General features: G+C 36.6%; 4 protein-coding genes and 1 long non-coding RNA gene across 6 annotated transcripts; 2 read left to right on the top strand and 3 right to left on the bottom strand.

Annotated features, from left to right (window-relative positions):
* Positions 1–43: 43 nt before the first annotated feature.
* LOC139768960 (U6 snRNA-associated Sm-like protein LSm2) lies at positions 44–5,569 on the bottom strand. Its single transcript, XM_071699639.1, has 5 exons — positions 4,830–5,569; positions 800–3,516; positions 617–684; positions 455–545; positions 44–285 (listed from the first exon to the last, which is right to left on the bottom strand). Exons 2-5 carry the CDS (start codon positions 800–802, stop codon positions 157–159), a joined length of 291 nt encoding a protein of 96 aa, XP_071555740.1. The 5' UTR covers positions 803–3,516; positions 4,830–5,569; the 3' UTR covers positions 44–156.
* A 7,140-nt stretch (positions 5,570–12,709) lies between these two features.
* LOC139768938 (uncharacterized) lies at positions 12,710–21,400 on the bottom strand. Its single transcript, XR_011717457.1, has 2 exons — positions 16,531–21,400; positions 12,710–13,956 (listed from the first exon to the last, which is right to left on the bottom strand). It is a non-coding gene; the product is annotated as an uncharacterized lncRNA (long non-coding RNA).
* An 831-nt stretch (positions 21,401–22,231) lies between these two features.
* Positions 22,232–24,042, top strand: Wal (electron transfer flavoprotein subunit alpha wal). Its single transcript, XM_071699597.1, has 4 exons — positions 22,232–22,500; positions 22,791–23,120; positions 23,204–23,656; positions 23,754–24,042. The coding sequence occupies exons 1-4, from the start codon at positions 22,459–22,461 to the stop codon at positions 23,928–23,930; spliced, it is 1,002 nt and encodes a 333-aa protein (XP_071555698.1). The 5' UTR covers positions 22,232–22,458; the 3' UTR covers positions 23,931–24,042.
* Positions 24,043–24,573: 531 nt separating this feature from the next.
* On the top strand, positions 24,574–25,921 carry Mrpl22 (mitochondrial ribosomal protein L22). 2 transcript variants are annotated; one of them, XM_071699599.1, is made up of 4 exons: positions 24,574–24,747; positions 25,001–25,247; positions 25,330–25,543; positions 25,655–25,921. In XM_071699599.1, the coding sequence occupies exons 2-4, from the start codon at positions 25,020–25,022 to the stop codon at positions 25,873–25,875; spliced, it is 663 nt and encodes a 220-aa protein (XP_071555700.1). In that variant the 5' UTR covers positions 24,574–24,747; positions 25,001–25,019; the 3' UTR covers positions 25,876–25,921. The 2 variants fall into 2 exon arrangements, with proteins under 2 accessions (XP_071555700.1, XP_071555699.1); XM_071699598.1 differs by having other exon boundaries at positions 24,575–24,747; positions 25,017–25,247.
* A 197-nt stretch (positions 25,922–26,118) lies between these two features.
* On the bottom strand, positions 26,119–27,111 carry Rpl39 (ribosomal protein L39). Its single transcript, XM_071699600.1, has 3 exons — positions 26,964–27,111; positions 26,738–26,841; positions 26,119–26,251 (listed from the first exon to the last, which is right to left on the bottom strand). The coding sequence occupies exons 1-3, from the start codon at positions 26,964–26,966 to the stop codon at positions 26,203–26,205; spliced, it is 156 nt and encodes a 51-aa protein (XP_071555701.1). The 5' UTR covers positions 26,967–27,111; the 3' UTR covers positions 26,119–26,202.
* Positions 27,112–27,906: the final 795 nt, after the last annotated feature.

Raw genomic sequence — 27,906 nt, 5'->3', positions numbered from 1 at the left:
TACATTATTACTCACATTTTAAGAAAAAAAAAACTTGCGTGAATAATGTGAAACAATTCCATATATTATTTTCTATACTAAATACGAAATGTACGTTATAACCAAAGAGAGGAAATGGATTCTTGACACAAGCAATACATTTAGTAAAACTATGAGCTATCTCGCTTGAGCGGTCATCGCTTCTCTCCGCGCTGCTTCAGTTAAGAGATGGATATCTACTTCATCCACTGGAAGTTGTACGTACCGTACCACAGATCCACGGATGAAACAATTCTTTACCGATAACTAGAATTTAATATGCATCTTGTTAATTATATTTGATAGTGCATTAAATTTAATCTTTACTATATCGCATGTAACTGTTATCGTTAGTCATTACTTTAATTTTAAATTTGCAGACAAAGGTTTAAATTTACATGACAAATGTCAATGGCAAATTGACTTATTGACATACCATGTGAGGATACTTCTCTGAATCCGTTACGCTAATGTCGGCCAGTTTTATGTTCAGATACTGATCAACGGAATACAATGTGCCGCAGATACTGAAACAAAACGCGTTGTAGCGTCGGCATCAGTGTCATATTCAAAACGTTGTAATCGCGTGATAACTCACCTGAGGTCATTTTTTAGCTCGACCACCACGTCCTTTCCGATCAAGGATTTGAAGAAGGAATAGAACAGCTGAAATTGAAAACACGCTCGGTTGAACTTGATAAAAATCCGGATGTTATTCGCGTGGAAAGCCGGATGTTTATACGTATCTCGCTATCGCGACAATCTACGTTTTAAGACTTACCATGACTAATTCGATAGATCACTGCGATCACTATGATATTTAGTATCGTGTGTGCTACTTTGCAATTATTTACAATGATAAATGCCTTACAAAGAGTCTCGGCGGCAAATTTATAACCTCATCACGAAACGACGAATCGACGTCGACGGAGCGACGCATGGAGCATAATATATATAGAATGGAAACTTTCGCACGATTTGAGCGAGTATTTAACGATCTTCTTTGCAACTGCGCTATACTTCCTGCTCCACTCGGAACAATATATATTTATACTTTCTGCACTTAAAATACAGTAAATTTTATTATAATTAAACATTAAGGGGATCCTGGAGTGACAGCGACAAGGCATAATCGGTCTAAGCAATATCTTTGAATTGGCTGAACAGAATGGAAAATCCTTTTACACGATTAAAGTACGCACAAAAATGTAGAGGGCTGTACATGATTTTTTCTGATAAACTAAAAAAAAATTTTATTTTTATAAATATTGTCTTCACCTGACGACAATATTTGCTTTATACAAAAATTCTGCAGTTTTTCTATAGAAAATAGTGATGCAGCCCTCTACAAAAAACTGTCAGGAATAATATCGTGCAATTAGAAGTAAGATTTGAAGCCTAAAAAAAAAGATATTACTTAGACCAGTGGAAGATGCAAGGTTAGGTGCTATCCTTGTCTATATCCTTGTCTATACAAGGACAGATATAGTCGGTGAGCACTTCTTTATCGACGCTGATCGAGTTCGCCTGCGGCTCCAGCATCCCCTTAAAGAAGAAAAATGTAAAGCACAAAAGGCTCAAGGAAAATTTAAATTTGCTTGAATGTTTATTATGTATATTCAGTCAAGAGCACAGTTGACGGAAAGTCGACGGCAAGTCGACTTTTATAAGTCGACTTCTAGTCGACTTCTAAAAATGACGGAAAGTCGACTAAAAGTCGACTTCTAAATAGTTGAATTATAAAAGTCGACGGAAAGTCGACTTCTAAATAGTCGAATTATAAAAAGACGGAAAACAGTACGTCTAGCAGTTATTTTTATTTTATATTAAGCGGCGCGTCCCGCGCGTCATGCATCATCAATATGGCAGCGAATCTCGAGGAGGAGCAGAGTTTACGAGAGTGCGAAGAATACGTGCCGCGAGACAGGACACGATAAGACATAAGACGTCGTAAAGCGCCGCGCTATCGACCACCGCCACGGAACGTCGTCGTCGTCGTCATTCACAGTCCTCGTCATCATTGTCTTTTCGTTGACTTTTGTAATAGGTAACTTTTGATTTCGCAAATATATTTTGCCGATTTTACTTTTCTATTTTACTAATTAAGTCGTTACGTACATCTTTTCGTCACGGTTCTTTTTTCACAAGTGTATAGAGTTATTACTCTCACATTTTAAATATAACATATCAGGCGCACAACTTACATTAGAGTTACAATATGTACCATCACCATACTCATTATCGCGTACCAAACGCGCGCTTTTACAAAAATTACTTTTCTTTATTTATTTACTAACATCTACTTCTAATTTTTGTAAACGCATAACTACTTTATTTTACATATATACTACGTTTACGCGAGCGTTACTTCTGTAGTAACTTACGATAATTCCTTCGCGTAAACGGGATTTTGTAGTAACTTACGATAATTTACTCCGCGTAAACGAGTGAATTATCGTAAGTTACTACAGAAGTAACGCTCGCGTAAACGTAGTAATATTCTCATGGAAAGAAACGAAAGAAAGTAGGTGTGCTAATACGCACATTTCTAAACAGCCAATAAATTTTGTTCCAGCGACCGTCATTTTGTAGTGGCAAATTAAACTGACGTGCCTTCACTGCCAATACTGAAAATCTATAGGGTATGTAAGAACATACGTGATGTAAACTACAGATTTTAATACTGACAGTAAATATCGGAACATAGCCATAAACACAACAATTTAAAAATAAATGGTATATGAGTACACCTTGTTTTCTTTCCACTATGCATATATTCTTACTTTATTATTAAATTGTTTATATCTTTTCTGGCCTAACGTTTTAGTTAATATATCCACAATTATAAGTTAGTTGGACAATGCTTTATATTTCGATTAATTTTAATTATTTTTATACACCTCGTGCATAAATCTTATTTTTTTTATGTCTATGTGTCTGCGTCTATTCATTGTACCATTTCTAGAAGATATAATTTTATGTCACTTTCTATTTATATTTACCGCAGAAATTCGTATATAATATTCTATTAATGTCAACAAAAAAGTAATAAAAACAGTAACGACTCGTTAGTTATAGAATATAGGTAGAGTAACGATAAGTCGGTACAAATTGTAGATGTATTAACTAAAAAGTGATAATCTCACGCGCGATAAACGTAAAGGAAAAGCTGTTTGTTTCCTCTGCTTGAAAGCGTTAGCACACACATCGATACATTTCAATATTATTTAATACACAGTACAAAGTACTATTTAGTTTCATTTATACGTATGTATTTGTGGAACGGATAGACGAAATGTCTCTGTGCGTAAGTGAAGGGAGAAAAAGGCCGATGTGCTCGTGCTCGAAATCGCATCACTGGCTCGACGGTTTGAACGAATCGGCAAGTGGACCCATTACGCGATCTAGTTTAAGGGTCGGTCTCACGGCTTGCGTCCGGGTAATGATGGCGGCGGCATGAGTAGCCAAGGCTGCTTCTTCCGGTTGGCGGCATTGGACCTTTGGATGTACAAAAAAAGAAATAAATACAAAATATACAAAAGATATACACAATTTATGTATGCGTATACAGAATTTCTGTATCTGTATATCGAATATATATAGCAGGAGGCCATGGCTCGAGCTTGAGCTGCAGCGCCATTGGATTGGATTGGATATCGAATATATGTATCTTATTCCATGGCCTGTGTATGTATTTGGATATTTACGACCAATACTCGTATTAAGTATATAACAGAAATTCCAGTCGTAAGTATATAGAGGGTTTGTGTACAAATCGGGTGTACAGAATTCGGGTTCTGACGGTAACATATACACATATTAATCTTCAGTATACTCAACTGAGAATTTTACCGCAGGTGTACACCGTATATTCGACTTGTATATCCGAACATTTGTATATCCGGATATATCTATTGGGATTATATTGTCATTCCGGTGTGACATAAAAAAAAACGTTTTTTTTTTTTCATTTTGCGAAAGTATAACATTTAAAAGTGTACTGTTAAGTTTTGGTAAAAAAATTCTAAGTATTTCGGGTTTTACAGCTGCTTCTTCTAGGAGTGCAAAGCGTTTTTCTCAAAACATCATTTCTTCATCTATAAGCGGAGGTAAAATCTAAAAATGTAGCCAATTAATCGATCGTTCTAAAATTTTGACAGATTATTCTATATCAAGTATAGCTCTGGCAGGAACTAGAATTACGTGTTTTTATGTTGAATTTAACATATTTTTACATTAAAAAGTTGTCGAATTTGTTATTTCTGAGCATAAATTAATTTTTTTTCCAATTCTTGCAATAGCGACACTCATAAATTTTTTGTTTCAAATAAGTCTACGAGATCAAATCACTTCCGCCGCTGAGACATCTTTTTTTAAACGTGTCATCTTTGCGTTGCAAAAACATTTTTAAAAATTAATTTTAATAATGTTAATATTGTTTGATATTCATTGTATAAGTAGCTTAATAAATCACAAAAAGTTTTATACTATTACAGATAGTATTCATTAAAAAAAGAATTCCTGAAAATTGCTCAATTTCTTGGCCGTTACACCGGAATAATACCTTAATATACGGTATACATAAGCCTGATTATACATATATTCAGTCTCATGCAAGATACACAATGCTCAATATACGTTAAACAAATCCATATATTATAAGATACACATGACCCAATATGTGTGTATATTCAATGTGTATACGGAATACATATGACTAAATATACCTACATACATTAAATCTTTCTATATACGGATAAAGCCAAAATACTACACAGACTGTATATACAAGATGCACAAATTTCAATTACCTTTTGTTGAATATCCAATTCCTCCAGAGTAATGGTACCGACTCGCAGTATCGTTTTAGACTTCCGGTGGAGAAGGTGCGGCTGGAGCTGGTGATAGCTTCGCTCTAAAGAGCCGGGACCACCGGTCGTCGATGGACGGCGCGGCAAGGTCATATTCGCCGTCCTCGTGTAGGAGTGCTTCGATGTCGTTGGGAATGCCTTACTCCATCGCGTGTTCGCTCTCAAATGATCGCGATAACGATTCCGGGGATGGGTGACAAGTCATCATTATTTTGCCCCCCCCCCTACGCGTCGTTTTATTACTTTGCCGAGTGCCTCGTTTTCTAGAGCTCCTTCTTGTCGTCGGTGCCATTACTCTCGTTGAGTTGCTGGGTTGGTAATAGAAGCGCTTTTGAGATCTAGCATAAACGTGTCGGTATCATTTCCCTGTCTACTCCTCAGTCCCACGATGACAGATATTATTCAGCAAACTTCGAACGGCCCGATGTATCTAAAGACTAACTTTTCGTTGAACGCAGGCTTTTTGTTGAAAAGCGTGGTCGTGTTTCCACACAGGGTCGCCGACTTTAGGTTTCCAATCGCGGCGGCGCAAGTTGTAATGGTATTCCCGACGGTGGAACGCTTGCGCTAAATTTACGCGGACCAGTTCGAAGGACTCTTCTAATCTCTCGCGCTGTTCTGTCGGTGTGCAGGCCTGCCCGGCGGGTTCTTTGGGTCTGCGGAACTCTCGCCCATCGTCTTGCAGAACAGTATTAAACGCGAATTGCGATTACACTATACGCTCACGAACGGTGCCTTCGGTTGATGTACTGCAAGATCATGCCATGGTTTTAATGGTCCATTCCACTGGGTTACATTGCGATGCATATGCCGGTGTAAATGCGGTGTCCCCAGATCTCGCATCATGTTTGTTAGTTTTGCGGTCTTGAGCTGCGTTCCATTGTCGTTCAATATCATGTCCAAACGTTACGATTTTGAATTGCCTGAGCCCCTTTCCTGGCATGGTAAACGCCGTGATAGGATTGCTTTCCGGAGGAGCTAACGGCACCTGCTAATAACTGTTCTTGAGGTTAAACATGGTCAGATATTTCGTGCCTCGAAGCTCATCAAGTGTGGAGAAGATTTGTGGCAACGCGGCGGATAGGCATTGCGTTCGGTGACGTCATTTACTCGGCGGAAGTCGATGCAAAAAACCGTGCTTTTCCATCCTTCTTCTTAACGATGATCACGGGCAAGCTTCTGGCGCTGTGGGACTACTCAATAATGCCCTAGCGCTCCATCTCACCCATCTTCTCGTTGATGATAACCTGCATATGGCCAGTATTTTTGTTTTACGGGCACCTCAATTTTTACTCGTATGACGTGTTGAACGAGATCGGTTAGTCCGCAAACGTCTTAAAATAGGGCCTGTTCTTGGGCTAAAAATGTCTGCAGACGGTCAGCTTTGGCGGTGTTGGTGTCCGCTTGTCCGGATGCATATGTGTGTGTGGCGTGTCCTGGATCACTTCCTTATAATAGTATTAAGAGCGTTGTAGTTGAATCAATGACATTTTTTCAATAACAGATGCTATTAAATTAACAGTTTTTTTTCTCAGTGTAGTTCGCTTACAAACATATACAAACTAGGGTTTCTTATTTAAATCGCTCTAATGTCTGTGGCACGGAACGGTCTCTGTTCGGGTGCCGTAAAACGACCTGTCGTTTCTCGAACGCAAACAAGTTAGTCGGGATTCAGGGATTGAGAGATAGGTCCAGAGCGCACGATCATATACAATAATATATATAATTTATATATATAACCGCAATCCTGCGATACTGAGAAAAAAATTAATTTGTCAACTAATAATCTCTCACATAAACAGGTATGGACACTTCAGCTCGGCAAGCGTCCCCTAAATGAAGCCAGAAAACCAATATGGCGCCAGATGTAGTAAACGCTTTTAAACGCTTTAAAACGTGGTTTTTCGGTGTTACATGTTTATTGGTGTTACATGCTTGTTTGTTAAACAGTTTAACACTAGAAGTAATACATTATTTATTTTTATCATTCAAAGCATGCAGCAATCCTGCGGCATGTACGCGGTAGGTTTTATTACATCTGCAGACGCTATATTGGTTTTCCGTCTTCACTTGGGTCTCACTTCTCTCCTAATGTGCTTGTGGCATAGAAGTGTTCAAACCTGTTTACATATGATCGTAGTCCAGAGGAAACGTAGACTGTAGATGTGGTTGATAGTAACTAATAGTAACTATGATCGATATTATAGGCTGCGTTCGCTTATAACGCGCTATTACCTTGTTCTACATCCTTGTTTTACTGGTTTTACATGATTTTTTAATGAGTGATAAAATTAGAATGACGCCATATATTAGCGCTAATAGCGTCTCCCCGAACGCCGCCCATAGTTTAAATTGTATGCAAAATGTCTACAATATGTAAGTGTTGCGTGAGAGGCGCAATATTCAGCGCGTGTAGATGCGCAACGGGAAACATGTCAAAAGTGGTAGGTGCGGATGTACGGCGCGTAACAATTATCATGCTTACAATTAGCGGTAGTTGTCGCGTGTTTAACAAAGCAGTCCTTTGACGTGCGTGGTGCAGCTCTTGGGGCCGGCCTTTCTGTCGCGGGCGCTAAGTTGACAAACAATTATTCGATATTTACTTAGTAGGCGGTCGCAAACGAGACGCGGAAATAGTTCGGCCCACTTTCTTGTCCCATTTATAGATACGCTTAAATAGCCCCGGCGCGTAAGAATGGTGCGCGAAGTGAGCGCGGCAGTGTGAGAGGCACACTGAGATATAAGTATAGTGGAGTATGCACTGATTCGGCTGGCGCGAGCCAAAAATCCTGATAAAATAAACACTTATGCTTCACCCTTCACCAGAAGTAAGTTAATATAATATTCAAAGTATTCAACCAACTATGATAACTTTTATTAACTAAATTTAATTGATATTCTTTTAAATTATCAAGTTTTCTTTTTGAAGAAGTATAGTTTAAGTTTACATTATTATTAAATTTACTTAAATATATCAATTATTTTTATCACCGCGTCATACTACATAATAATATTTATTATCTACATTATTAAATGGTTTTTTTTGTAGTGCTATTCATTTTAAATTGTCTTTAATTTGTTGGTTTGATGTATTTATTTTATTTTTTTCTTTTAGTTTTTTTAATTCTTCTTCAGTGTATTCTTCTAAAATATTTTTTTAATTCACAAGCAACTAAACTAGTTGTGCTTGTTCCAATTAAAGTTATTGTTCCTAAAATAGTTAATATTTTTATCATTTTAATATATTATTTTAATTTAGTTTAAATATTTACTTTTGGATCCTGTTTTGAATTAAAAGTTATAGTACTTACATCAAGACCAAAATCTAATTGTCTTTTATCCGCACCAACACTATAAAGAGCTCCATCAATAAAAGGAATTAAATATAATTTACTTCCTGATTTTTTGAATCCTAACCCAATTTTTACATATATATTATATGCGGCTGTTTTCTTATCAGAAGCATCAACTATATTTATTTTTCTAATATTATCATTATTAAAAGTAATTGTATCAAAATGTAATGTACCAAATTTTCCTTTTCCTACATCACCAAAAGTAGACATTGATATTGCTTCACCGTTTGTTTTTATTGTAACATTAGGATATTTTTCTCGAAATTTATCAAATGTTTCTGCGTAGTCAAAACAATCTACTACTAAATATGGAGATGAATCATCATATTCTACTGTTGACCACCAATTTGCCCACATGCTCTCATACATATAATAATTAACATTATAAGTGATTGGTATATCATTTTTGCTTTTTGGCTCCCGTTTTGGATTAAAAGTTATAGTACTTACATCAAGACCAAAATCTAAATATCTTTTATATGCACCAACACTAGTAAGAGCTCCATCAATAAAAGGAATTAAATATAATTTACTTCCTGATTTTTTGAATCCTAACCCAATTTTTACATATACATTATATGCGGCTTTTCGGCTATCAGAAGCATCAACTATATTTATTTTTTTAATATCATCATTATTAAAGGTAATTATATCAAAATGTAATTTACCAAATTTTCCTTTTCCTACATCACCAAAAGTAGACGTTGATATTGCTTTACCGTTTGTTTCTATTGTAACACTAGGATATTTATCCCTAAATTGATCAAATGTTTCTGCGTAGTCAAAATAATCTACTACTAAATCTACAGATGAATAATCAGAATATTTTCTTCTTTTTGACCAACTTGCCTCCATGTTTCTATAGTTATTATAATTAACATTATAAGTGATTGGTGTATAATTTTTGCTTTGATAACTATTAATTATTATTGGTTTATTGTTATTTTGGCTTTCATTTCTTTCTAAAAAATTAATTTTATTATTTTCTAAGTTAATTTGTTCATGTTTTTGATAAGGACTAGCAGCAATTACAGATGGTATTGCAGTTCCACTAATTGTTAATATACATAATAAACTTAAAAGCTTCTTCATTATTGTATTATCCTTTTTTACTGAAAGAGAGGTTTGTAAAAATGGCAATTACAAAAGAAGAATTAATAGAACAAGGTTTAAGTGAAGAGAAAGCAGATAATGTCTTAGATCAGTTTAATAATGAAGCAAAACAAATTAGAGAATCTGCTTTTCACTAACTTTATTTCTTTTCAGGTATTTGCACATCGGTGCTCGACAAAATGGCCGCTGACTGCCACGTAGGCCGGCCGGATATTCGCGCTAACACTCCGGTTTAACACGATTACAAATATTCGATATTCGCTGTATATACGTTGCGATTTCGACGCTTATTCACGGGTTTACGCACCGCTCGCGGGTTAACTCCTGGTTTTGTATGAGAGCAGTCAACACGTCCGCACAGCGCGAGCTCTCCCAGGAAAAGGACCTTTGTTTTAGTATCAATTATTTATCGATACACTTCGCGTTATTACTCGCGACTTCACACTTGCGGGATTATATACGCGCCGCTCGCGGGTTATCTCCGGTTTTAATAGAGAGCTTAATAGAGAGTATCTTATCGGTTCTATCGTTGCAGATTTAGAAAACGGATAAAACATTAATCGAATCGAATCGGTTTCTATCGCTTTAGATCCAAATAAGGAAATAACTATACAAATTTTATAGTTATGAATCGTTTTCTATATGTACAGTTATTGCTCGTCTGAATCAATCGTATATACACGATATAGTATATATCGTTATTTATGGTAATAATTTTACCGTATGCATCAATACGAATATATATGAATAAAATGATAGACATCTTATCGATATTTATATGACAACCGAACTGATACATCTATTGTTTCTTATCAGGATTTTCTGACATACAACTTATCACCTTCTTTACGGCAGCAAATCGGTTCGTTTTCTATCGTATATCAATAATATAAATTGAATTTGCTTCAACCAATCGATTAGCTCGCGACAATGCCGCTAGGCCGCGCATGATGGAAAGCGCTTCTCGTATTTAAAATACATTCAGTCATAATATATAAGCAGACCCCCTGCGAGGCGAAAAGCAGAGAAATCCAGTATCGTAACTGGAGGGATCTCTTCCTATAAGGACCTCCTGGCGGTAGCCGCCCCGGATATCGAACACCGAGCCCAGCGGCCTCCGACTCCTGGCGCTAGTGATCCCGTTCCTGGCGTTCTTCAAAACGATAAAAACCGTTTGAAAGAAATGAATCGGTATGAATCTGATTCCTTAATTCACGGATTCGTAACGATTGAAATATAGATTGACTAAAACCGATTCAAACGATTCATTAACCATATTGAAAATTGTAAAAACTGATGTGCAGTTGATAAGACATTTACGATGGAATCCTAAGTATTTTGTAACGTAAGTTTCTGATGGAGTATCGTAAATAATCGATTCACTAACCATATTAAAAACAAAAAAAATTTTTTATTATTTTCTATCGATGGCGGTTATCAGGGGTAATATACGCGATATACGCAGAAAGCAATACGCTCCATGTGAATCGGGTACTTTTTAAATGGCGTAAGTTTTGGCACATTACTATACGCAGGTTACGCATACGCTGGCGTACGCATTTTACGCCGCATGTGAAGGCAGCCTAAGTCGGAAGCATTGGATTTTGGCCACCGCCGATTACAGACTTCCGATTGCCTTCCGACACGTTTACTTTCTTCCGACTCGTTTCCGACATCTGACTAACGACTATAACAACTCATTGTAGACCGCCCATACCTACGCGAGCGTTTCGCGGCAGGACGAGAGAATTGTAACGCCCTGCGGCGAGAAGATATGGGTGCGCGTAATAGACATATTTAATAATAATTGCGATCGATTACAATGAGTGACAATCGATATTATGTACCACCGGGTATATGATCGGTGAAAGTTTCTCGGGACGAAGAATGCGTAGTGCCCTGGAAATTTCCACCGGACAAACAATTTTTTGCTAGCGAGCTCTCCCTGGTAACCATCTCCGATAGAAAACGATTAAAAACAGCTATATCTGTATCGTTTTCAATCGTATTTTATCGGTTCTATCGTTGCAGATTTAGAAGACAGATAAAACATTAATTGAATCGAATCGGTTTCTATCGCTTTAGACGCAAATAAAGATCTAACCCTGATAACCGCCAACGATAGAAAACGATAAAAAATTTCTTATCGTTTTTAATATGGTTAGTGAATCGTTTATTTACGATACTCTATCAGAAATTCACGTTACAAAATACTTGGAATCCTATTGTAAATATATATCTTATCAGCTGCACATCAGTTTCTATCGTTTTTAATATGGTTAGTGAATCGTTTATTTTTACGATACTCTATCAGAAACTCACGTTACAAAATACTTGGAATCCTATTGTAAATATCTTATCAGCTGCACATCAGTTTCTATCGTTTTTAATATGGTTAATAAATCGTTTGAATCGTTTTAATCAATCCATTTCAATCGTTACGAATCGTGAATTAAGGAAACAGATTTATACCGATTCATTTCTTTCAATCGGTTTTTATCGTTTTGAAGAGCGCCGGGAACGGGGAAACTAGCGCCAGGAGTCGGAGGCCGCTGGGCTCGGGTGTCCGGGATGGCTACCGCCAGGAGTTCCTTATAGGAAGAGATCCCTCCAATTACGATACTGGATTTCTCTGCTTCTCGCTTCGCAGAAGGTCTGCTTACATATTATGACTGGATGTATTTTAAATACGAGAAGCATTTTTCATCATGCGCGGCCTAGCGGTATTGTCGCGAACTAATCGCCGATTTGGTTGATGCGGATTCAATTTATATCATTGATATACGATAGAAAACGAACCGATTAGTTAATTGCTGTACAGAAGATGATAAGTTGTACGTCGGAAAATCCTGATAAGAAACGATAGATGTGTTGGTCCGGTTAAGGGGATCCTAAAGCCGTCTGTAACCCTGACACTTGTTTTAACCTCTACTTGCGAAAACATTCGCTTTATATAAAAATTCTACAATGTATTGTTACAACAAAACTGTGGCGTGCCCAACGGATTACATCCAAAAATACGACATGTCAGAATTAGGTTTAAACTCTAAACAAAAAAGTTATCTGTGAAAAAGCATTATTGCAAACTTACACTTTAAGTGTACGTTTGCAATAATGCTTTTTCACAGATAACTTTTTTGTTTAGAGTCTAAACCTAATTCTGACAACGGTATCGTATTTTTGGATGTAATCCGCAGGGCACGCCACAGTCTTTTTGTAACAATATATTGTAGAATTTTTATATAAAGCTAATGTTTTCGCAAGTTAAGGTTAAAACAAGTGTCGATATTACAGACGGCTATAGGATCCCCTTAAGGGTCGACAGGAGTAAGAGTGGAGACCTCTGTCGGGTTGGCTTAGCTGCGACTCGCTGCGAGTCCGTATTTTATTTATTATAAATTTTTAAACATATCAGGCGCACATTAGAGTTACATAATATGTGACATCACCATACTCATTATCGCGTACCAAACGCGCGCTTTTACAAAAATTACTTTTCTTTATTTATTTACTAACATCTACTTCTAATTTTTGTAAACGCATAACTACTTTATTTTACATATTCTCATGGAAAGAAAGTAAGGTGGGCTAATATACGCACATTTCTAAACAGCCAATAAATTTTGTTCCAACGACCGTCATTTTGTAGTGGCAAATTAAACTGACATGCCTTCACTGCCAATACTGAAAATCTATAGTGTATGTAAGAACATACGTGATGTAAACTACAGATTTTAATACTGACAGTAAATATCAAAACATAGCCATAAACACGAAAATTTAAAAATAAAGGCGCGGCTGTTACAATGCTCAGAAAAATACCAAAACGCGTCCTTGGTATATGAGTACACCTTGTTTTCTTTCCACTATGCATATTCTTACTTTATTATTAAATTGTATATATCTTTTCTGGCCTAACGTTTTAGTTAATATATCCACAATTATATAAGTTAGTTGGACAATGCTTTATATTTCGATTAATTTTAATTATTTTTATACATCTCGTACATAAATTTTATTTTTTTTATGTCTATGTGTCTGCGTCTATTCATTGTACCATTTCTAGAAGATATAATTTTATGACACTTTCTATTTATATTTACGCAGAAATTCGTATATAATATTCTATTAATGTCAACAAAAAAGTAATAAAAACAGTAACGACTCGTTAGTTATAGAATATAGAGTAACGATAAGTCGATACAAATTGTGGATGTATTAACTAAAAAATGATAATCTCACGCGCGATAAACGTAAAGGAAAAGCTGTTTGTTTCCTCTGCTTGAAAGCGTTAGCACACACATCGATACATTTTAATATTATTTAATACACAGTACAAAGTACTATTTAGTTTCATTACGTATGTATTTGTGGAACGGATAGACGAAATGTCTCTGTGCGTAAGTGAAGGGAGAAAAAGGCCGATGTGCTCGGGCTCGAAATCGCATCACTGGCTCGACGCCCGACGGTTTGAACGAATCGGCAAGTGGACCCATTACTCGATCTAGTTTAAGGGTCGGTCTCACGGCTTGCGTCCGGGTAATGATGGCGGCGGCATGAGTAGCCAAGGCTGCTTCTTCCGGTTGGCGGCATTGGATCTTTGGATGTACAAAAAAAGAAATAAATACAAAATATACAAAAGATATACACAATTTATGTATGCGTATACAGAATTTCTGTATCTGTATATCGAATATATATAGCAGGAGGCCATGGCTCGAGCTTGAGCTGCAGCGCCATTGGATTGGATTGGATATCGAATATTGTATCCTATTCCATGGCCTGTGTACGTATTTGGATATTTACGACCAATACTCGTATTAAGTATATAACAGAAATTCCAGTCGTAAGTATATAGAGGGTTTGTGTATAAATCGGGTGTACAGAATTCGGGTTCTGACGGTAACATATACACATAGAGGAAAGACCCCGATTATGAGATACCACATCTATTTTATGTGGTTGCCGGAAGTCTATGGGCAGAATTGAAAAATATAGTAGGTCATTATGAAGGGAATTTAATAAGCTTTAAGATGCTGAAATGTAAAATTTAATTTAAATATTGATTTTTCTGAAAATTAGAAAAATGTAAAAAATAAGCTTTCAAAAAAATCGAAAAAGTGTGCTCCTAATATGAGAGACCCCGGGAAATCGCTAATAAAATGCAAAATACATCATATAGCAATTAAAAAATTTTATTTAAAGTTTTTCAAAGACAAATGTAATGGAGAAGCATATTTGCAACAATCGTAAACCCACTTATACTCAATATTGTACCTAATCTTCCCCCTCCACCCTTCCCCCTCAAATCAAGGTCAGCACAGTCTTATAAATTCGTATAAACCTTCCCTTAACGTTAATATAGTATTTTCTCTTCTTTTATTACTATACAATAACTTTCATACTCCAGCAACCCAAGAGTACCCTGAGTATCTCATGTTACGAGCACCACGCCTTGCGGTTTCGCGATCACCAAATCTAATCTCTACAATTGAGCAACTCAACATATCCCGTATTTTCCTATTAATACGACCTTACTCTATCGCTGCATGCAGAACTTATTGCCAAATATTTATTAATTATATAATAAACAAGGTTTAAAGACTCATATCCATGGCACTTGACAACATCCAATTTTACAATTTCTTTCTCTGCAACGACTACACGCACGATCAAACAATGAATTTTCCACTAAATAGGTTTTATCCCAAGGGTAATAAGTTCATGGTGGAACCAACAGATAGGGCCTATTAGTTTAGCAGAAACCTTGCTGTCGCATATTAGGAGCCTATCTCATAATAGGGGACTTTCCTCTATTAATCTTCTGTATACTCAACTAAGAATTTTACCGCAGGTGTACACCGTATATTCGACTTGTATATCCGAACATTTGTATATCCGGATATATCTACTAGGGATTATATTGTCATTCCGGTTTGACATAAAAAAAACGTTTTTTTTTCATTTTGCGAAAGTATAACATATATTTAAAAATGTACTGTTAAGTTTTGGTAAAAAAATTCTAAGTATTTCGGGTTTTACAGCTGCTTCTTCTAGGAGTGCAAAGCGTTTTTCTCAAAACATCATTTCTTCATCTATAAGCGGAGGTAAAATCTAAAAATGTAGCCAATCGATCGTTCTAAAATTTTGACAGATTATTCTATATCAAGTATAGTCTGGCAGGAACTAGAATTACGTGTTTTTATGTTGAATTTAACATATTTTTTACATTAAAAAATTGTCAAATTTGTTATTTCTGAACATAAATTAATTTTTTTTCCAATTCTTGCAATAGCGACACTCATAAATTTTTTGTTTCAAATAAGTCTACGAGATCAAATCACTTCCGCCGCCGAGACATTTTTTTTTAAACGTGTCATCTTTGCGTTGCAAAAACATTTTAAAAAATTAATTTTAATAATGTTAATATTGTTTGATATTCATTGTGTGTGTATAAGTAGCTTAATAAATCACAAAAAGTTTTATACTATTACAGATAGTATTCATTAAAAAAAGAATTCCTGAAAATTGCTCAATTTCTTGGCCGTTACACCGGAATAATACCTTAACCCTTAAATGCCACCCGGGGTCCAGCGGACCCCAGACCCTTTAGAATGATATATTTTCAAATGTTCCCGCCAAAAATGGAGCTCATATTTATTTATTTATTATTTTTTATTTTTTTTATTTTAAAGCCAATATTTTAACTGTTGGCGATCTTAATTTTTTATACCATGTTGAAATTAAAATTTTAACAATATAAGCATTTTATTCTCTTTTCTAAGCCTTGAACAACATTGAAAATAATTTTCATAACTAAATATCAAAAAATCAATAAGTAAGGAGACATTTTTCATGCTGGGGTCTTTTAGACCCCATGTGTCATTTACGAGATTCTTGAGAGGTGTGGCATTTAAGGGTTAATATACGGTATACATATAAGCCTGTGATTATACATATATTCAGTCTCATGCAAGATACACACTGCTCAATATACATTAAACAAATCCATATATTATAAGATACACATGACCCAATATGTGTGTATATTCAATATGTGTATACGGAATACATATGACTAAAGATACCTACATACATTAAATCTTTCTATATACGGATAAAGCCAAAATACTACACAGACTGAATATACAAGATGCACAAATTTCAATTACCTTTTGTTGAATAACCATTTCCTCCAGAGTAATGGTACCGACTCGCAGTATCGTTTTAGACTTCCGGTGAAGAAGGTGTGGCTGGAACTGGTGATAGCTTCGCTCTGGCTCTAAAGAGCCGGGACCACCGGTCGTCGATGGACGGCGCGGCAAGGTCATATTCGCCGTCCTCATAGGAGTGCTTCGATGTCGTCGGGAATGCCTTACTCCATCGCGTGTTCGCTCTCAAATGATCGCGATAACGATTCCGGAAATGGGTGACAAGTCATCATTATTTTGCCACCCCCCCCCCCCCCCGCGTTGTTTTATTACTTTGCCGAGTGCCTCGTTTTCTAGAGCTCCTTGTTGTCGTCGGTGCCATTGCTCTCGTTGAGTTGCTGGGTTGGTAATAGAAGCGCTTTTGAGATCTAGCATAAACGTGTCAGTATCATTTCCCTGTCTACTCCTCAGTCCCACGATGACAGATATTATTCAGCAAACTTCGAACGGCCCGATGTATCTAAAGACTAACTTTTCATTGAACGCAGGCTTTTTGTTGAAAAGCTTTTGTTGAAAAGCGTGGTCGTCTTTCCACACATGGTCGCCGACTTTAAGTTTCCAATCGCGGCGGCGCAAGTTATTATGGTGTTCCTAACGGTGGAACGCTTGCGCTTAATTTACGCGGACCAGTTCGAAGGACTCTTCTAATCTTTCGCGCTGTTTTGTCGGTGTGCAGGCCTGCCCGGCGGGTTCTTTGGGTCTGCGGAACTCTCGCCCATCGTGATTAAGATATGTCCCACCAGTAACCAGTCGCGTCATGCAGAGCAGTATTAAACGCGAATTGCGATTACACTATACGCTCACGAACGGTGCCTTCGGTTGATGTACTGCAAGATCATGGTTTTAATGGTCCACTCCACTGGGTTACATTGCGATGCATATGCCGGTGTAAAAATGCGGTGTCCCCAGATCTCGCATCATGTTTGTTAGTTTTGCGGTCTTGAGCTGCGTTCCATTGTCGTTCAAAATCATGTCCAAACGTCACGATTTTGAATTGCCTGAGCCCCTTTCCTGGCATGGTAAACGCCGTGATAGGATTGCTTTCCGGAGGAGCTAACGGCACCTGCTAGTAACTCTTCTTGAGGTTAAACATGGTCAGATATTTCGTGCCTCGAAGCTCATCAAGTGTGGAGAAGATTTGTGGCAACGGATAGGCATTGCGTACTCGGCGGAAGTCGATGCAAAACCGTGGTTTTCCATCGTTCTTCTTAACGATGATCACGGGCAAGCTTCAGGCGCTGTGGGATTACTCAATAATGCCCTAGCGCTCCATCTCAGCCATCTTCTCGTTGATGATAACCTGCATGGCCAGTATTTTTGTTTTACGGGCACCTCGGTTTTTACTCGCATGACGTGTTGAACGAGATCGGTTAGTCCGCAAACGTCTTAAAATAGGGCCTGTTCTTGGGCTAAAAATGCCTGCAGACGGTCAGCTTTGGCGGTGTTGGTGTCCGCTTTTCCGGATGCATATATATGTGTGGCGTGTCCTGGATCACTTCCATATAATAGTATTAAGAGCGTTGTAGTTGAATCAATGACATTTTTTCAATAACAGATGCTATTAAATTAACAGTTTTTTTTCTCAGTGTAGTTCGCTTACAAACATACAAACTAGGGTTTCTTATTTAAATCGCTCTAATGTCTGTGGCACGGAACGGTCTCTGTTAAGGTGCCGTAAAACGACCTGTCGTTTCTCGAACGCAAACAAGTTAGTCGGGATTCAGGGATTGAGAGATAGGTCCAGAGCGCACGATCATATATATACAATATGTATAATTTATATATATAACCGCAATCCTGCGATACTGAGAAAAAAAATAATTTGTCAACTAATAATCTCTCACATAAACAGGTATGGACACTTCGGCTCGGCAAGCGTCCCCTAAATGAAGCCAGAAAACCAATATAGCGTCAGATGTAGTAAACGCTTTTAAACGCTTTTAAAACGTGGTTTTTCGGTGTTACATGTTTATTGGTGTTACATGCTTGTTTGTTACACAGTTTAACACTAGAAGTAATAAATTATTTATTTTTATCATTCAAAGTATGCAGCAACCCTGCGGTATATACGCGGTAGGTTTTATTACATCTGCAGACGCTATATTGGTTTTCCGTCTTCACTTGGGTCTCACTTCTCTCCTAATGTGCTTGTGGCATAGAAGTGTTCAAACCTGTTTACATATGATCGTAGCCCAGAGGTACGTAGACTGTAGATGTGGTTGATAGTAACTAATAGTAACTATGATCGATATAGGCTGCGTTCGCTCATAACGCGCTATTACCTTGTTCTACATCCTTGTTTTACATGATTTTTTAATGAGTGATAAAGTTAGATTAACGCCATATATTAGCGCTAATAGCGTCTCCCCGAACGCGCCCATAGTTTATTGTACGCAAAATATCTACAATATGTAAGTGTCGCGTGAGAGACGCAATATTCAGCGCGTGTAGAACTGTAGATGCGCAACGGGAAACATGTCAAAAGTGGTAAGTGCGGATGTACGGCGCGTAACAATTTATCATGCTTACAATTAGCGGTAGTTGTCGCGTGTTTAACAAAGCAGTCCTTTGACGTGCGTGGTGCAGCTCTTGGGGCCGGCCTTTCTGTCGCGGGCGCTAAGTTGACAAACAATTATTCGATATTTACTTAGTAGGCGGTCGCAAACGAGACGCGGAAATAGTTCGGGGCCCACTTTCTTGTCTCATTTATATAGATACGCTTATATAGCCCCGGCGCGTAAGAATGGTGCGCGAAGTGATCGCGGCAGTGTGAGAGGCACACTGAGATATAAGTATAGTGGAGTATGCACTGATTCGGCTGGCGCGAGCCAAAAATCCTGATAAAATAAACACTTATGCTTCACCCTTCACCAGAAGTAAGTTGATATAATTATAATATTCAAAGTATTCAACCAACTATAATAACTTTTATTAACTAAATTTAATTGAAATTCTTTTAAATTATCAAGTTTTCTTTTTGAAGAAGTATAGTTTAAGTTTACATTATTATTAAATTTACTTAAATATCAATTATTTTTATACTACATAATAATATTTATTATCTACATTATTAAATGGTTTTTTTTTGTAGTGCTATTCATTCTAAATTGTCTTTAATTTGTTGGTTTGATGTATTTATTTTATTTTTTTCTTTTACTTATTTTAATTCTTCTTCAGTGTATTCTTCTAAAATATTTTTTTAATTTACAAGCAACTAAACTAGTTGTGCTTGTTCCAATTAAAGTTTTTGTTCCTAAAATAGTTAATATTTTTTTTTATTTTAATATATTATTTTAATTTAGTTTAAATATTTACTTTTGAATCCCGTTTTGGATTAAAAGTTATAGTACTTACAGCAAGACCAAAATCTAAATATCTTGTATACGCACCCTCACTAATAAGACTTCCATCAATAAAAGGAATTAAATATAATTTACTTCCTAATCGTTTGAATCCTAACCCAATTTTTACATATATACCATATCCAAAAGAGTAATCACGAGCATCAACTATATTTATTTTTCTAATATCATCATTATTAAAATAACCTGTTTCATAATGTAATGTACCAAATTTTCCTTTTCCTACATCACCAAAAGTAGACATTGATATTGCTTGACCGTTTGTTTCTATTGTAACACTAGGATATTTATCCCTAAATTGATCAAATGTATCTGCGTAGTCAAAATAATCTATTACTGAATATAGAGATGAATTATGATATTCTTCTTGCCCTGACCAACTTGCCCACATGCTTCTATAGTTATAATAATTAACATTATAAGTGATTGGTATATCATTTTTGCTTTGATAACTATTAATTATTATTGGTTTATTGTTATTTTGTCTTTTATTTCTTTTTAAAAAATTAATTTTATTATTTTCTAAGTTAATTTGTTCATGTTTTTGATAATGACTAGCAGCAATTACAGATGGCATTGCAGTTCCACTAATTGTTAATATACTTAATAAACTTAAAAACTTCTTCATTATTGTATTATCCTTTCTTATCTTGAAACTTTTTATCAAGAACTATTGATATTATATATATATAATCAAGGGTAAATTAGTTAATTTATTGTCTTTTAAATATCTTTATTACGTGTTTTAAGGGGTAAATTAGCAATAAAATATAATTAATTTAATAAAATTATAAAAAGATTTGTATAACTAAAATATAAGTGTATAATCAGGTTTAATCTTTCCGTTAATAAAAAAGAGTTTATGCTGACTTGTTAATCGGACGAGAATAAAAAGAGAGGTTTATAAAAATGGCTATTACAAAAGAAGAATTAATAGAACAAGGTTTAAGTGAAGAGATAGCAGATAATATCTTCATCGGTGCTCGACAAAATGGCCGCTGACTGCCACGTAGCCCGGCCGGATATTCGCGCTAACACTCCGGTTTAACACGATTACAAATATTCGATATTCGCTGTATAAATTTATATACGTTGCGATTTCGACGCTTATTCACGGGTCTACGCACCGCTCGCGGGTTAACTCCTGGTTTTGTATGAGATTCGAGCAGTCAACACGTGTTCGCACAGCGCGAGCTCTCCCAGGAAAAGGACCTTTGTTTCAGCCTTATCAATTATCGATACACTTCGCGTTATTACTCGCGACTTCACACTTGCGGGATTACGCGCCGCTTGCGGGTTATCTCCGGTTTTAATAGAGAGCTCTTACCACTCTTAAGCCCATTCTACAATAGCCGTAAAGTATGCGTTAAGACGTAAGCAGTAAGCTATTGACTAATGGGATTTTTACAATCCAAGAATGATCGACTGTAGTTGGTCAATTTTTACTGCTTACGTCTTAAAACATACTTTTACGGCTATTGTAGAATGGGCTTTACCAGCTCTTATGCTGGGGTCTACAATGCGAGTCGCAAAGTCGTGAGTCGCAAGAATTGACCAATCACAGTCGAATTTGAGGAGAATAATCGACTGTGATTGGTCAATTCTTGCGACTCACGACTTTGCGACTCGCATTGTAGACCCAGCATTACAGCACGTCCGCACGCTATGAGTTCTCCCAGGCGAAAGACCTTTCTGCGTATATCGCGTATATTACGTTTTCATTACGTTCACATCGTTTCGTTAAGCCTTGTGTACACGATGCTAGAAATCGGTCCGAGTTTCGGTTAAGCCAATCAAATTGCAGCTCTTACAGAAAAGCAGCAGTTTCATTGGCTTAAAACCGAAACTCGGACCGATTTCTAGTATCGTGTACACTCGTTTCGTTAGAAGATATTTCCTGTCATAGTTCTAGCATCGTGGACACAAGGCTTTTAGAACTGCGTCCGAGTTTCGGTTTAAGCCAATAAAACTGCTGCTTTTCTGTAAGAGCTGCATGTTGATTGGCTCAAACCGAAACTCCGGACGCAGTTCTAGCATCGTGGACACATGGCTTTAGGCTGAAGTCACATGGCATGTATTTTCCGCGTAACCAATTAGAAGCGTTTCGCATTTTTGGTTACGCATATTCACGCTTCTGATTGGTCACGCGATACGCGTTACGCGAAAAATATCAGTCCATGTGACCGCACCCTTAGGGATGCATCACGCAGATCCGTCTGAATAAAGCTTAAATGTATTACATGCCGACGCATTTCGTACTTATGCACGATTTGGAGTATTTACAAACCCTATTGATAGATATTCGATAAAGCAAATCTCTTTAAAATACATGTCACGTATATGCCCCTTTAATGTGCAATAATACACTCCATTATATAGCAGTAATTGCCGCGATTGATGCACTTACCAATTGACATTCCTGGCTATAACCCGGCAGAACTTTGGACTTGGACGTCACTGATTAGGGAGCTTTATTTTTTTAGACGTTCAACGTTACAGGCGAAAAAGAACACGAATTTCCGCAACGATGTTTTCTACCTGCGCGAGGACGTTACGGGCTACTAGCAAAGTGAGCATACTTCTCGAATTCGTCGATTTTCATCTCTCATTTGTTTTCCCGTTTCGATCATATGATATTCGTATATATACTTTGCGTTCCGAGCACCATGACCTCAAAGATTCGTTCCAATTCTAACGCTAACTACATTTTCGATCTATTTTTGTGAGAAACGTAAGATAACTCGCTGTTTACACTTGTTCGAAACTCGATTAGCTGTATCGTAAACAGATTTCGGATTGTTTTCTAATTTGTAGATCTTTTTTCAATTTAAATGTCTCACAAATGTCACTTATTTTCAGTTCGGCTCGTTGGCACGTTACGAGTCTTCTCTGGTCATTGCGGAGCACAATAACGAGACTCTATTGCCGCTCACCTGCAACACGTTGACAGCTGCCAAGAAGATCGGCGGCGACGTTACCGTCCTGGTGGCTGGCACGAAATGTCAGGCAGTTGCGCAGAATGCGTGCAAGGCCAAAGGCGTGTCCAAGGTCTTCCACGCGGACAGCGATGCGTTTAAGGGATTTACCGCGGAGTCGTTGACGCCGCTTGTACTTAAGCTGTGCAACGAGCACAAGTTCACGCATATATTAGCCGGTGCGAGCGCATTTGGCAAGGCGTTGCTCCCCCGAGTTAGTTCACAATTGATTATTCCGCCAAAAGATTGTACCAACTACGTTAATTTTATACTAATTCATATATAAATCTGTTTAAGGTTGCAGCTAAGTTGGACGTATCCCCAATAAGCGATATTGTCGATATAAAAGCTTCGGATACCTTTGTACGTAACATATACGCCGGTAATGCCATTCAGACTCTCAAATCTAAAGATAACGTGAAGGTAGTATCGGTGAGAGGTACCTCTTTTGAGCCGCTACCTTTGGAAGGTGGTGACGCTAAATGCGAGAGTGTCCCTGCTGGCGACTACACTTCGAATCAAGTCGAATACGTTAAACAAGAGCTCAGCAAGTCCGACAGGCCGGAATTGACGTCCGCTAAAGTTGTGATTTCCGGTGGACGTGGAATGAAATCCGGAGAGAACTTCCAATTGCTTTATACATTGGCAGACAAGCTCAATGCAGCAGTAGGAGCATCTCGCGCCGCAGTTGACGCTGGTTTTGTGCCAAATGATATGCAAGTAGGACAAACTGGGAAAATAGTTTCGCCTGTAAGTAAAAAAAATAATAATACGACTTTGCTTTATTAGTCGTTTCAATCTTATCTTATCTTGAGTGCAATAATTGCATACATGATTGTGATTTCAGAATCTGTACATAGCAGTTGGAATTTCGGGAGCGATTCAGCATCTCGCCGGTATGAAGGATTCTAAGACGATTGTGGCTATTAACAAAGACCCAGAAGCACCGATCTTTCAAGTGGCGGATTATGGATTAGTCGCAGATTTATTTAAGGCTGTACCCGAGCTAACGGAGAAGTTGTAAATTACAAATGACTCGTGTAAAGATTTGTATTTCAAATCGTTATTTTTGTTACTATATTGTACTATGATACAGGAGTACTAGATTAAAATTTTTATAACAGTTTTAACAAAAATCAATTTATTATTCTTCTGTTATATTTTAAATGTTACAATTTGTTTAATATCAACAATGTAACTAATTGATTTAAGGATGACTCCGACCAAACTCTGATCAATTTAATTGGGGATTAATTTAACCGGCAAAATCGCTTAAAGCAAAATTTCTAGCTACGTAATTTTGTTATTCCTAATCTAATATTTCCGTATGTCGAACAATAAAAACTTACAGTTTTATTCATGTTAACAAATTAATACAGATATTATTTGATAAGTTAATCGCCAATTAAATTAATTACAGTTTTGGTTGTTTTGATTGTTTCTAAGTTATTCTAAGATTTATTTTTTGTAGATAAATTTTTATACTTTTTATTTTCTTCTCTTTTCACACCGTTTAATTTTACATATGTAACATTCAAATTCAAATTATATATAATTATTAAATTAAACTTTAGTTCTCCTATAATGACGCTTATTTCATTTTGAGTGCAGAAAATAAACTGCGTTTATAAAAAACAACAAGCGTTTATTTGCGTCCATTTATCATATCGAGCATATCGAGGTTAGTGTTAAGCGATGTGAGGTGTTGGCCCTCATATGTGTGTGCTAAAAATCAATTTATTTTTACGAAATGAAGTGTAATTAATACGAAACTAATACGCATTTGATATATTCATAAACTGAAAATCTTTCTTGCAAAAGTATTTTTTTATCCACGGCAAGTACGTGTCTAGTATAATTCAATTTCTATTGTAGAGTTCAATTTAAACGATTATTATAGGTTATATTATATGCTTTGCTCTGTAAAAGAACATCGCCTCACAAAACTCCGTCGAGTTATTTATTACTATATATGAATCTTATTTATCAGAAAATCTTAAAATTTGTTATCTCTTCGCCGTATGAAACAAAATATATCGTAATAATTTTGTCGTAACTCAATTATAATTAATGCTTTATATTGATATATGGCAGATTTTCATATTTACAGAAAATGCAGAGTATTCGTCAGTGTGTCAAGCATTTAGCGTTGTACGGCAGATCCGCTGTAAACAGGACGAATATATTGTCAAATGCAACAAATCTTGCGCCAGCATGTAGTTTCCATATTTCTGCGATATGCAGAGGTAAATTGAGTAACTACGAAGCCCCAACAGGATTTTTAGATTACAATAAGACTGTATTTCCACCTCAAAAGCCGGGTGAAGAAAGAAGACCTGCTGTAAGTTGCATTTTGCCAATTTTAATATTAAATATTAAGTTATCAAGTTTATTATTGATCACTTTGTACATTTGTTTCTCAGTATGTATGCCACATGAAAGCTAATATAAAATACAGTCCGAAGAAGATGTGGTACATCGCGGGTTTTGTGCGAGGAATGTCCGTGGACGAAGCTGTGAAACAGTTGAGTTTTTTACAAAAGAAAGGCGCTATAATTGCGAAGGAAGTTATATTAGAAGCTCAACGGTTGGCCGTGGAAGAGCACAACGTTGAATTTAAAAGTAATTTGTGGGTTGGTGAGTATATCAATTAATGTCCGAAACCTCAGTTACATGTATCTACGAACCATTCTGTTTCCTAAGTCTTCTAACAATTCGATTAATATCGTGAAAACGTTTCTTTTTCAGCGGAATCGTTCGCTACTAAAGGTATCGTAATAAAGGGATTACGGCGTCATGCTTTTGGACGCAAGGGAACCATACACTATAGGTATTGCCATTATTTTGTACGCTTGGAGGAAGGACCACCACCTAAGCATTATTACCTACCGTATCCTAAGACTGGCGAGGATTTGTTGAACGATTGGTTGAAAGAAGCGCACGAACGCAAAATACCGAATTCTTTGTAATGTTATGAATATGTAACACTGTAAATATATACTATATGAAAGCTAATACATTAGTATCATACATATAAAAATATAATATGTCCTATCTTTTAGCACTCTTTTTTTGGCAGTGGTTTATTACAGACGTGCAATTTCCTGAAGGTTGCAATATTCGTTTTATTTTAAATCGTACATTATTGAAGTGACAGTAACGAAAAATTGTGTATCGTATAGGTGTTAATGTTGTAGATAGTCATACAGATATTGAATAGAAGAAAATGAGAGATTTTATTCCTTATACAGAAGTGATATCTTTATTCATTATCTGCAAGCATGGAATTATGTGATTTACAACTTTAGCTTGGTTCTTCTCCAGTGACGCCTCTTAGCGTTGTACCTGAAAACAAAAAAGTTACAGTTTTAACATATAAACCTTTATAAATCTTCATTAATAATGTTTCTATTATATATCTTAATATTATAAAATAATCTCAAACATAAGTATGTGCTGCATCTATAGTTCTATAGTAAAATTCTAATAATGATATCTATCTTCTCGTCGAGTCGAAACGATCAATAATATCAAATTATACAAAGATGATATAAAACTAAAGAAATATCTAATATTAAAGTCTCATTCAGAACTAATATTTTAATTTTTTCTCACAATCAAGATTATAAACTATGGATATAAGGTGTAATACTAATTTTATTTTAATACACATACTACATCAACATTTGCACAATTATATGCAATGAGAGAACGAAGGATGTTCATAACCAATACACGGAATTAAAATGTGCACATCTTACATATCACGCAGGCACATCTCTTACGTCATGTAAAGAGCTATATTTGTTAATTAATTAGGCTCGAACTCACCGGATAGTGTTGCCAGTCCGCATTCTCACCCATTGGGGAATCGGCCTGTTTTGCTTCAACTTTTTCGCAAGCTTTCGCTTGATAATGAACGTCTTGTGAGCCGACTGAAACACATACGAAACGAGATCAGAGTCTGCAGATATGATTTTTGAGCGTCTTCACGTGCGGGAGAATAGGATTGCAAGAAGAAAAACGGATATAACGAGAACACACGCGTAAAACTCACCATCGTGCCTGCTTACGCTTCTCTAGCAACACGCGAAGTGAAAGATAAATGCGTGTGTTCATAAAGCGTTTTCTAGAAGACCGTTCGATAAATCGCTATGGCTTCTCCCCTGCCGTTTATTCGTGAACAATTCTCACGGCGTGCAACTTTCAACCAATCACAGAACGACATTCCTCTTTCATGCTGCTTGAGAAGACGCGGCAGAAAATAAAAATCATAACAAAAAATATAAGCAGTAATGTTTATTTCTACCAACATAGGTTAACTTTCTGGGTTTAATTTAAGGCCATTGCAGTCGATTATTCTCCTTGAGCGCGAGCTATCAAGCAATCGAGTAAAACAAGTAATTGTAATCGATATTTGAGATTGTTCGGACGTGTTTTGTCCGGAACGAAAATTTTTTAAGTATTGCGACTGATACTGTCTGCATTGATTCTCACTCAGTTTTTAGTGATTTCCATTTAGACTTTGCCACGCTAACAGTCATTCAGACTTTTACGCAAACAGGGGTAAATGCTGGCCATATTGTCCTCGTACTAGAGGCAGGAGCCAATGCAAATATAAGAAGAAGAAGAAGAAGATTATTCTCCTTGAGCTCGAAGAATAATCGAGTGTGATTGGTCTATTTTCTTATGGCCTTACGATTATGACTAAAACTTTGTTACATGCAATGGCCTTTACTTTTTATCTTTTTCTAGTTTTAAAAATAGAAAAAGATAAAAAGTTAGGTAAATTAAACCGAGATTAACGTTAAACTGCATTGATAGAAATAGACATAAGATTGCTGAACATAAGGCCTGTTCTTTTTAGCTGAACTTCTTGCACAGTTCTTGCACGCATATATTTCCTCTTTTTCTTCTCACATTCGAGAGAGAAGGAGAAAAGGATCAACTGTGCAAGAACTTGAGCTAAATAGAACAGACCCCTCGTACGCGTCATATAT

This window comes from Temnothorax nylanderi, unplaced genomic scaffold (genome assembly GCF_030848795.1).
Source record: "Temnothorax nylanderi isolate EJ_2023f unplaced genomic scaffold, tnyl_v1.0 TNYL_tig0019_pilon, whole genome shotgun sequence".
NCBI lineage: Eukaryota > Metazoa > Arthropoda > Insecta > Hymenoptera > Formicidae > Temnothorax > Temnothorax nylanderi.
The sequence above is the reverse complement of the archived record's forward strand: the minus strand, read 5'-3'. Positions and strand labels throughout refer to the sequence as shown.

Excerpts from the sequence above, each read along its gene's own strand:
- Wal (XM_071699597.1), top strand. The coding sequence starts at position 22,459 with ATGTTTTCTACCTGCGCGAGGACGTTACGGGCTACTAGCAAA. Across the intron at positions 22,501-22,790 it reads CGTTACGGGCTACTAGCAAA|TTCGGCTCGTTGGCACGTTA; the intron begins GTGAGCATACTT and ends ACTTATTTTCAG. Across the intron at positions 23,657-23,753 it reads CTGGGAAAATAGTTTCGCCT|AATCTGTACATAGCAGTTGG; the intron begins GTAAGTAAAAAA and ends TTGTGATTTCAG.
- Mrpl22 (XM_071699599.1), top strand. The coding sequence starts at position 25,020 with ATGCAGAGTATTCGTCAGTGTGTCAAGCATTTAGCGTTGTACGGCAGA. Across the intron at positions 25,248-25,329 it reads GTGAAGAAAGAAGACCTGCT|TATGTATGCCACATGAAAGC; the intron begins GTAAGTTGCATT and ends TTTGTTTCTCAG. Across the intron at positions 25,544-25,654 it reads TAAAAGTAATTTGTGGGTTG|CGGAATCGTTCGCTACTAAA; the intron begins GTGAGTATATCA and ends TTTCTTTTTCAG.
- LOC139768960 (XM_071699639.1), bottom strand. Across the intron at positions 546-616 it reads GAGCTAAAAAATGACCTCAG|TATCTGCGGCACATTGTATT; the intron begins GTGAGTTATCAC and ends GTTTTGTTTCAG. Across the intron at positions 286-454 it reads CAGAGAAGTATCCTCACATG|TTATCGGTAAAGAATTGTTT; the intron begins GTATGTCAATAA and ends ATTAAATTCTAG.
- Rpl39 (XM_071699600.1), bottom strand. Across the intron at positions 26,252-26,737 it reads CGGACTGGCAACACTATCCG|GTACAACGCTAAGAGGCGTC; the intron begins GTGAGTTCGAGC and ends TTTTGTTTTCAG.